The sequence below is a fragment of the Alligator sinensis genome, unplaced genomic scaffold (genome assembly GCF_000455745.1).
Source record: "Alligator sinensis unplaced genomic scaffold, ASM45574v1 scaffold103_1, whole genome shotgun sequence".
Taxonomy (NCBI): Eukaryota; Metazoa; Chordata; order Crocodylia; family Alligatoridae; genus Alligator; species Alligator sinensis.
Genome location: NW_005842226.1, coordinates 1,130,959 through 1,141,114, shown reverse-complemented (window position 1 = coordinate 1,141,114; position 10,156 = coordinate 1,130,959). Strand labels below are relative to the sequence as shown.

Below are 10,156 nucleotides of genomic sequence, written 5' to 3'. Positions count from 1 at the left end.
CCCCCCCCCCCCATCACAGTCCTGTTAGAAAACATTGGTAGGATTCCCAACTTCTCTCTCCCCAGTGCAGAGGGTAGGGGCTGGAGCTGCTTGCTCATAACCTGCCCCAGACCCCCCACCCCCAACCATGCTGTATTGCTTGTTTAACTAGAGAAATACAAGCCAGGAAGCCTGCAGTTTAACTAGGAGAATGGGATTAAAGAGTCCCTGCAGCACATCTGGGGTGTTGCTCTAGCTAAAAGGTGACCAAGTCCAGCAAACAGGTGGGGAAATGCACTAGTCCTTGTGCACAGCAATCAGAATCCTTCCCATGCTGTCATGTGCTGTGTAAGGCACAATAGAGGCTTTGCAGACTGTCTTGAGCTGCTCTGTATGTCCTTTAAGTCCCATAGGCTTCCCCTCCAAGTACTGCTTGGAAGAAAAGTTCTGGTTAGCCCCTCTTACAGACTCCCAGCTGCCCAGACATGCATCATTTTGCACTTCTGACCCCAATGGCATGCTGCTTACTCCTCCTTCAGCTGTTTCTTGCCTTAGCTTGGTGCACAGAATAGGCTGCACTTGTTGAACAGCTGCTCAGTAACTCGTTTCCCCCTCACCGTTCAGTGGGCAACCTTAGGCTGTTTTATATGCATTAGAGCATCAAGAACATTTCCCTTGTTTCATGCCTACTGAGGCCAAAGCTTTCCTTCTAACCATACACATCTGGGTGAATGCAAAGATCTGAGTCTCCAGTACAATAGCTTGGGTTTTGTTCGATCACTGCAATACAACGAGGTGGTGGTTTTGACTGGGGAAGGCAGGCATCTGAACTTGGACTTGGGAGAAGGCAGCCTCAGTCACAGCCAGAACCACCGCAGCAGTGAGAAGGGAGAGCTGACTGTCAAAGTGGACATTTATGCCCCCCCGCCAAAAAAAAAAAAAAAAAAAAAAAATCCAACAAAACAGACAGCCTGAAGCAGTGCCAGGCTGCACTCCAGGTGTCTGTTGAACTACAGACCGCCTACTCAGCAAAGAGTCTATGGAAGGCTTAATATTTCCCAGCTTTGGTTTAAGCAACATAAAGTGGCCCCAATTTAGGCATCTGTCACACTGCAGCAGCACCCAGCAAATGAGGGCCTGCAAGCAAAGCACAAGATGCTGTTCCCTGACCTCAGGCAATGACATGCAAGGCCCAGCAGTAACAGTGATGAGCAGGTTTGATCTTTAGGGTGTTCAGTTCTCCCTGCACCTGACAGGAAGACTCTGGAAGTCCGATTCTCCAACCCTTGCTCCCCCAACCCCAGACACAGCCCATCTGTAACCGGGGATGCCATGTGAAAGAGCTGGAAGCCCCAATTACAATGCACAGGCTTGCTGAAAAGCCAAGGGTGTAACTTAACCAGAACATGTGGTGCTAATAAAGGCCTCGCTAGCATTCAGACTTGGAGCCATCCAAGACAGACTTCATAAGCTACCTCTGCCAATTCAGTGCATAAGTTTGAGGCATCATCTACTCCACTTTGTTTTACAGTCTACAGAAATGTAGTCTCAGTCCACTGTCCACAGACACACACCCAACACCACGAGAGCAAAGACTGCTGGCCTGTCTACATGCGCAGCTGAAGCCAATGGTAAGGAGGGCCCCGAGCTGCAGGTTCTGGTCTCCTCCAGAGATGCTGGGATAGTAGTCCAGTGTTGTGGGGAAGTGCCATTATCTGTAGCCATATAGTGGGGACAGACACTTGCCTTCATCCCAGAGCTTGATGAATCAAGGAACTGAGTCCAAGTCACAGGGAACTACCTGGATCCAGACAAGTAGTATGGGAGGGCTCCTTGCAAACACCCACACCTGATTACCTACCACTGAGAAAAAACGGCTCCCATGGCAGGATACTGCTGGGCACAGCATTTGATGTAGTCTGGAGGCTCACCACCTAGTCAGCCAGCCCCCTTGACATGCACACCAGGAATCTCCTCCTGCCAAAGAGCTCACGGTGCTCTGGAAGTACATCCCAATGCCTCCTCTACCTCCAGCACCTGAGCAACAAGGTAACTGGCTTGGCATACAAAGGATCCAGAGGCATGGAGGGGGATGGGGCAGGGAAGAATCAGGCCAAATGAGTTTGCTCATCTTCCAAGACATAAGGGTCCATCTAGTCCCAAGCACTCCAGAGCTTTTAAACAAGGTAAAATGCACTGAAAGAATAGTGAATAGCCCAGCACTGAGCAGACACAGGAGTCTGTGCAAGCAATAAATGGGGAGACGGGAGGTTATATGACAAAGCCAGAGCATGCCCAGCACGATTAGGCAGGAGAGAAGCAAGTGCGAGTTCAGAGCACGTGCACCAGTTTCCAGACCAGAAGCCTCCATACCCAGAAGTGGAGCACAACTGACTCCAGGTTCCCCAGGTGCCTCTCCAGGAGCAGAGGCTATCAGACAGCACTGCACTGATGAAGCTGCAATATAACCTAGCCACATTTGCAGTAAATACAGCAAAGGCTGCATGCTCTCTGGCTGGGGCTAAGCACAAGACAACCCTGAAACCAGGAGAGTGGAGTGGGGAGAAAGGGGATGGAAACACAGCACAACGGGCTGGACTTTGAATCTGTGCCCGAGCAGCTTCGGTCCAGGAGCAGCTAAATGCCCTTGTCACAGAAGCACAGAAAGTTAGGGTTGGAAGGGACTTCAGGAGGTCTAGTCTAACCCTCTGCTCAAAGGCAGGACCAGCCCCACTGGGAGCATCCCAGCTATGGCTTTGCCAAGCCAGGCCTTAAAAAACATCTCCAAGGATGGAGAGTCGACCCCTCTAGTGCTAGAGTAACCCATTCTAGTGCTTGTCCACAGGCCCCACCCCAGCCTCCCCCTCAAATCCACATTGGGGGCAAGTCGCCAGGGTCCTAGCACCCAGGCCACTGGAATTAAGTGTCTGGATCCATGCTATCTTGCCTTTTCACCTTCTAGTCATCGCGAAGGCTCCTGTGGTACATTTTGCAGAGGCAGGGGAGGCAAGAGGGGGAAGCTTTCAGCAGCTGAGAATAAGAGGGTAGCTGACCAGGTTGTGATTCTGGGCATAGGTAAGAGACTTCCAGGGGTAGGTGGGATCAAAACGCACTCTGCCCTACCAACACCCCCACTCTAGCAACAGGATGGAGAGACTGAAGGAGGCTGCCAGGAGAGCAGCCAGCAGCTACCACACACCACAGACTAGTTCAATACTCGTGGCTGCACCAGTGTCTCAAACCCAGATCAGCCAACGCGAGGGACCTCTCCTGCAGGCCGCAGCTTCCCGTCCTAATGCTTGAGCTTGCTGGATGGCTTTGGCCTTGGAGGGGGCAACCGGGGGCCGAGACTCGACTCAGTTCAGGGCACAGAGCAGCCTCCTTGGAGCAGAGGGCAGCAAGGCAGCCTCAGCCCCCCACACCCCGAGAGTCCCATTAGGCTCTGGTGTGCTTTGCTAGAGATGCTTTCCAAGCCAGCCAGGGCACCAGCACCACATCCGTGTTTCATGGGCTCAGTGCTCCTCTGTGATCAACCCCAGGTCCTCACCTGTCCTGGGGACCTGCCTCCCACCTGCTCAGCTCTCTGCAAGAGCTGGAACAGAGACCAATGCCGCCCCCCCCCCGTGTCCCGGGGCCCGCAGGAGCAAACCCCCCGGAGGGCTCAGGGCCTCGGGGCACGAGGGAGCGGCAGGGGCAGCGGCAGGCCCCAGCTCCCAGCCGCGCTGCGCTGCGCGGGCCCCTACCTGCGCGTACAGGTCCGGCGCGGCCATGGCGAGCAGCAGGAGAGCACGCGTGGGAACCGGGCGCCGTCGCTTTTATGGCGCGGGCGGGGCCTCCTCCCCCCCGGCCACTGACCAATGAGCGCTCGCGGGCGCTCCCGCGCGCCGTCGCGTTTATGGCGCTGCCCCGGCGGGCAGACGAGCCCCTGCGCCTCTCGGCCTGCCTCAGTTTCCCGCCCTGCTCCCAAGCCGAGGTCAGCGCCTCTCCTGGCAGCTCCTGGGCTGACACGTCCTGGGGGCACCGGGCTGCGAAGCCAGCCACAAGTCTAGCCGGGGCTGCACAAACGTCAAGGATGGAGAGTCCGCCACCCCCCTGGGTACCCGGTTCCAGCGCTTCACCACCCTCCTCGTGAGCAAGTTTCCCCTGATATCTAACCTCAGCTTCCCTTGCTGCAGCTTGAGCCCATTGCTCCTTGTTCCATCATCTGTCCCCACCGAGAACAGCCCAGCTCCAGCCTCTTTCCACCCCCACTTCAGGTAGGTGAAGGCTGCTCTTAAATCCCCTCTCCGTCTTCTCTTCTGCAGACTGAATACACCCAGTTCCCTCAGCCTCCCCTCACAAGCCCTGTCCCCCAGCCCCGAACCATTTTCATTGCCCTCCACTGGCCTCTCCAATGTGTCCACATCCTTTCTGTAATGGTGGGGGCTTCAAAACTGGACACAGGACTCCAGATGTGGCCTCACCAGTGCTGAACAGAGGGGCAATCACTTCCCTCAACCTGCTGGCAACACTCCTACCAGTGCAGCCCAGTTTGCCCTTAGCCTTCTTGCAACAAGGGCGCACTGTTGGCTCATACGTTCTGGCTCCTCGGTTAGAGGCAGGCCCATTGGGGTGAAGGGGGTTGCTCAGTGAGACAGGGCAGAGCTGCCTCTTGGCATTGCACCCACACCTCCGGTGGGGCATTTCTCAGGAAAGACCCAGCTGCCACCCACCCCAAACCAGCCAGGCTCCATGTCTCCCCGCAGAGCCCCCAGAGGGGGGCCGTGAGCTCTCCAGACATCCCTTCCATGCCCCGCTGGTTCCTGTTGCTCACGTCTGTCGGCACTGATAATTCTACAAGGACGGCACATGCTCCATTAATCCAGTGCGCGGAAGGATTAGTGCAACGTGACAATCAGGGAGATTAAAATGTCGCCTCTTTTTCTCCTAATGCGAACAAATTCTGCAACACGCAACACACAAAGGCAGTTTCTGATGCAAAAATAATGAATCTCTAATTACCCGCGGGCTGTCGGCCGCATGTGTCTCATTAACAAATCATGTAGGCGTGTTTGCGCGGCGTGCACCCTGTAGACACAGCCTGAAATGCCATTAATAGCCATGTTTTCAGATGGGGACCAAACAAGAGGGGTGGGAAAAATATTCCCACGGGTTTGATCGCACTTTGCACCACCATCAAAAATCCTGGTGTGAATTCTGTGCTGGAGAGAAGCAAGCAAGGGAGCGCCCAACAGCTAACGTCTGTGTCTGCATTGCTCCGGCCTGGGCCCAGCAGGGCAGGAGTCCCCTCGTGCAGCGCCGTGGGCATGGGGCAGTCTCCCAGCAGTTCAGGTTCTTATATAAACACACAGCATTTGCTATCTGCAGGGCACGGGCACAGCTTGGGCCCCAGAGAGGTCATAAACCATGGGGAGCCTGGCTGCAGAGACATTTGGGGCAAGACAACTTCTGCTTCTACAGCCCAGGCCTTGGCCTCTCCAGTGAGACAGCTGATACAGGGGAGCATCTGCGTGCCCACCGGGGAGGATCAGGTACGTGAATACAGGCTGCCCCAGTACAAGAGTGAGGCAGCCCACAAGTGCTCCCTGTCTGAGGGTTAGAGGGGAAGGCTTTGAAGTGCTCTGCCATGACCCTGAGCTGTCCAGTGCCCCTAAAGGGCCTCTAAAGAAACAGTAACCAAGGTGTGGAGGGAGCAGTGCCCCAGCCCGGGGCACTGTCAGCCCGCTCCCTCCAGACAGCAGGGCCTGGCAGCCACGGAGGCAGTGAGCTGGCTGTCCTTGTTGCACGTGGGTCACAGGGCACTGAGGGAGCTGGGCTCCCCAGCAGCCCCAGTTCCTGCGTGGCAATAGACTCAGGAGCCTCTGGAGCCTGAAGCAGGTACTAGGTGCTGTTGGGGACAGTTAGCTTTAAACGCCAGCCAGGGGCCAGCAGCTTTGCAGAGCCCTGGAACTCCTGCTAAGAGCTGCATCGGGAAGTGCATGCCCTTGTTTCTCCCTTTACTCCAGCCTAGGTGTTTTGTCTGTCCACACCCCTAGGCTTTTAATTCTGGATGCTTCTGAGCAGGTTGCTCAAGCCCAGCAAACCCCCAGCTGAGCCTCGTTGGCTTCAGGCTTCCCCAGCCTCAAAGAGCCCATTATCCAACTCTGCCTGCATTAGGGACCATGGCTGGGCACTGTTACCCACAGATTCTCTCTCTCTCTCACACACTCATGTACACACAGCCACACACACACCCTCTGTAGACACTGCTGCTGGCCTACAGCCCAAATCAGTCTCCCCACAGCCATTAGCGGAGCAGCCAAGACAACCTGGCACAGGCCCATGGGTGAGCTGTCTTGCAGGGCCCAGCCCAGAGAAGGTGTGTGATGCCTGGATGTGAGACACAAGCGGGCACTGGTGCAAGCTGCTCTAGCTCCTTTGTTTAGGAGACCTCAGCATGGGTAGGTCCTTGCTGTGTGGGGAACCCCCCTCCCTGCAGTCAGAACCTGGCTGGATTCCCAGTGGCAATGACACTTGCTTTCTAGTGAGCAGCCTACAACACCCTGTGGGCCCTCTCCTATCCCCCCTCTGCTTCTAGGACCCACAGACACCCCCCACTTTCCCTGATGGCAGAGACTATGTGCAACCCACTCCCCTCTGCCAGGCCCTGTATGACCCCCAAAGCAGGGTCCCCTCTCCTCTCTCCCTCCCTCCTTGCACCCCATTCCAACCATGGCAGGGTCCCTGTGCTCACCCCCATGATTCCCCATCTCACCACCAGTCTGGTTCTTCTTTGGTGTCTCAGGATGAAGTTTCTTTTGATTAAAGCTCTTTCTTTTCTTCCTCTTCCAGGGCAGCCACGTTTCAAGCTCCCTTGGGGGCAGGGAAGAGTTGAGCTGGTGGTGGGGCTGGGATGCTGGAAGACATTTGTTTTTGTGACTGCCATGCAATTACGGGGGGCACAAAGTCATGAGCCGTGGCTCTGCTAACCCAGTACCAAGGGCCCCGCGTATCCCTGCCCTTTCCTTTCCAGGCTACACCAAAAAGTCGTGCATTCTGCCCACTGCTGCCTGCGACGTTCCCCAAGAGTCTGGAGTTGATCAGAGGCCACGTGGCAGCTGTTTTAGTTTCTCAGGCCCCGCCGGGGGTGCATTTGGGTCCAACCTACAGCATCTCGGTCTAAGCACTGCCAGTCTAAGACTCTTTCAGAAGCCAGTGGGGCAGTTTTTCTAGTGGCCTTTTCCCACCTCATCACCCCTGGGCCTCGATCACTGCTGAGTCAGGCAGAACTAGACCATGTTTGGAGTTCAGGGCACAGCTCTGTGGCTGACTGTGATGCAAAAGAGGCAGCACCTGGGATTGGCAAAGGAGGTGAATGGGTTCAGATGCCCCCTGTCAACGGGACTGGGGGACCTGGGTCACTTCAGAACCAGCCTTCCCCATGTTCCCTCGGTCTGGCTGACCGGAGTCGGCTTAGTCAGGGAATTACCTGCCAGCAGCGAGAGCCGCAGGTTGCCCGAGGACGGAAGTGCCGTCCGCAGGTCGCTCTCCAGCGTGGCACAGCAGAGCCTGGTTGGCAGGGCAAGAAGTGGGGTGGCAGTGGAGACAAGGCAGCTCAGGGTCCGCCCTGGCAGGGAATCCAGCGGGAATCATCAACTTCTCAACTGATTTCAAACCCAAGTGGCTGCCTCTGTGCTGCTGCTTGACCCACAGTGCCTCACTCAGGCAGATCCAGGCAGTTGTGAATGCCCCTGCTTGCTGCGTGGGGGGCACTGTGGGAAGGGAAGCAGGTAGGACATTACTCCCCAGTCATTCCTTTGCATTACAGCCAGTAGCAGCTACTACAGCCCAGCCCCTTCTGCTGCTAGGGCAGCGACTAGATGAAGGTCTGAATGTGGGATGTGCTCTGGGTAGAATGCCCTTGGCAGAGCTCTGTGGTGAGCCCAGCAGTGATAGGGCCCACCACAGAGGACAGAAATGCTGGGACCGAGGAGGACAGAAGTGTAGGGGGCACAACAGAGCAGGCAGAAGGCTGCAGGAGCTGACTGCTGGGGCTGTGCCAGTGGTCTGTAGCTGATGCTCTTGTGTCTGTAAGGAGGGGGCAGACCACCCAGCAGTCAGGGTGGTGAGGAACAAGGGCCATGTGCCCTGAGGGGGGAGGTGGGGACGTTTCTTCTGATTAAAGCAAATGTCCTGGGGGGACTCAGCAGCTGTGCATCCTGCAGAGACTCATCCAGCTGGGACAGAGGACCATGGTCTTGATTCTGGTCCTAGCAATGCCACCGATTCCCTGCATGAGCCCAAGGTCACTCACAGGTGGCTGCAAGAACAGGCTGGCTCAGGAGGGGCATGTTTGCAGCGCCTTGAGATCTTTCCAGGAAGCATCCTACAAGTGCTTCCCTTGTGCAGGGCAGGGCTCTCCTCCCCTAGCCCAGCTGCAGAAGAGAATGGGAAGGTCCTAGAAGAGCTGCTGCACATTCAGCTCCTCAATCGCTCAACCGGAGTCACAGTGGTTCCCTGGCTGCTCCGGCTTCCGTAGCTAAGAACCAGGGTTCTTTGCAGTGCTCCTCCTGTGGCCTCGCATGTGGGACATCAGGGGGAAGAGCCAGTGCCTCCATGGGTGGAAAAGCTTCCATCAGGCATGGTGGATGGGAGCCCAGAGGCTAGGACCAGCAGCTGGAGTAAAAACAGGGCCCTGAGAAAGCTCTAAACACTCCTCCCCTCCCCCCATCCCAAGTGCCCCCATGCTAATTTTGCTCGAGGGGCAGAAGCAGCCCACCACGCACCCCCAGCCTGCACACAGGAGGGTTGTACTTTCGCCATCGTGTTCCTTGGCACCCTGGTATTTTAGCATCGGATGCATTAAGGCTTCTTCTGCTATTGCTACATAGGGATCTGGAAGCTCTGGATGCCAGAGGTATTAGCTGCAAGCTGCCTGCTAGTCAGTCCTGGATGCCCAGGGCAGGCTTCCCCAGCCTGTGCTGAAAGCAGCATCCTAGGCAGAGAGGGCAGGAACAGACATGTCCTGGGGCCACAGGGGCCTGTCCCAACTCGGCCTCTGCAGATCCCATGGTACTCCAACAGCCTGTTCAGAAAACCTGGCAGCAATGACCCTGCCTTAAGAGCCAAGTCAGGCAGACTCAAGGCTGTCCTGGAGATGTTCCCACCACCAAGACTGCTCCTTTGCAGTGGGAGACCATGGGGGCTGAGCTGTTTGAGATAGCAGCCAGGTGGAAAGGAGAAGCTTATCGCTCCTTCCAGGGACAATGACAAGGGACAGCTGCATTGTGGCCTTCCTCACTCCCCTCCGCACCATGGGTCCTAGCATGAGCCATTGGTGAACACAGAGCAGCTGCATCTACTAGATCCATCCGTGCACCATCCCCCAGACATCCTGCACTGCTGCAGGGGCTAAAAGCAACACTGTGGGTTATTTGCACTGTTGGCAAAAGCCCATCCTCAAAGCTCTGTCCCTTCTCATGGCCCCTGCAGCATTAAGTGCCCCTTGCTACTCTTCCGTGGCAGCACGATAACATGCTGCTGAAATCCAACCACGTTTGAGGGAGCACAGCAGGTCTATATCCATGACCTGGTCACACCAAGCTAATATTTCTCTGGAAAGCCAAGCAGGCGCAGTTGTGAATGCAGGGGGGGACTTATCAGAGAACAGCACGCTGCACATGGAATGTATATTCATATATAGTAAAAAGTCTTTATTAAGAAGGCTTTGAAGTCAAAAAATAAAACTCTTGATACAATTTCATAACCGTCAAGTCAGCTCAGCAAATATATAATCAGTACTTTAGCCATGTAAGGTCAAAGGTCCGTTATTTTCTTTTAAAATAAAATATATTTTAGTTTTTAAAATTTATTCAATAAAGTCCATATTTCCCTATAAATTCCCTACATATACAGAAGAGGTAAAAAAAAAAAAAATAAAAAATAAAAAACAACCAAAAACAACCCAAACAAACGAACAAAAAAAAACCAACCACAAAATAAAAAGGAGATAGAAATCACTGTGTTGTGTGACATGATGTGGGTAACCTGGGTCCCCATCCCTCGGCTGCCTTCTCCAACCCCCTCTTCCCCCTTCCTCCCCAGGCCACAACACTGGCCTTCTCAATGCATTTTGGGCAGTTTTTCACATTGGCAAAATAGAAGCTAGAACTGTTACAAAAAAGAATGTTATATATAT

The 10,156-nt window shown here is 54.9% G+C and overlaps 1 protein-coding gene across 2 annotated transcripts in view; it reads right to left on the bottom strand.

The window, feature by feature from the left end:
- LOC102376880 (unconventional myosin-Vb-like) overlaps positions 1-3,779 on the bottom strand; it is a 51,370-nt gene extending 47,591 nt beyond the window's left edge. For both annotated transcript variants that reach the window (XM_006027183.3, XM_025208338.1), the window contains exon 1: positions 3,723-3,779. In XM_006027183.3, the coding sequence (XP_006027245.1) occupies positions 3,723-3,749 (27 nt within the window). In that variant the 5' untranslated portion in view covers positions 3,750-3,779. The remainder of the gene's footprint in view (positions 1-3,722) is intronic.
- Between the last annotated feature and the right edge of the window lie 6,377 nt (positions 3,780-10,156).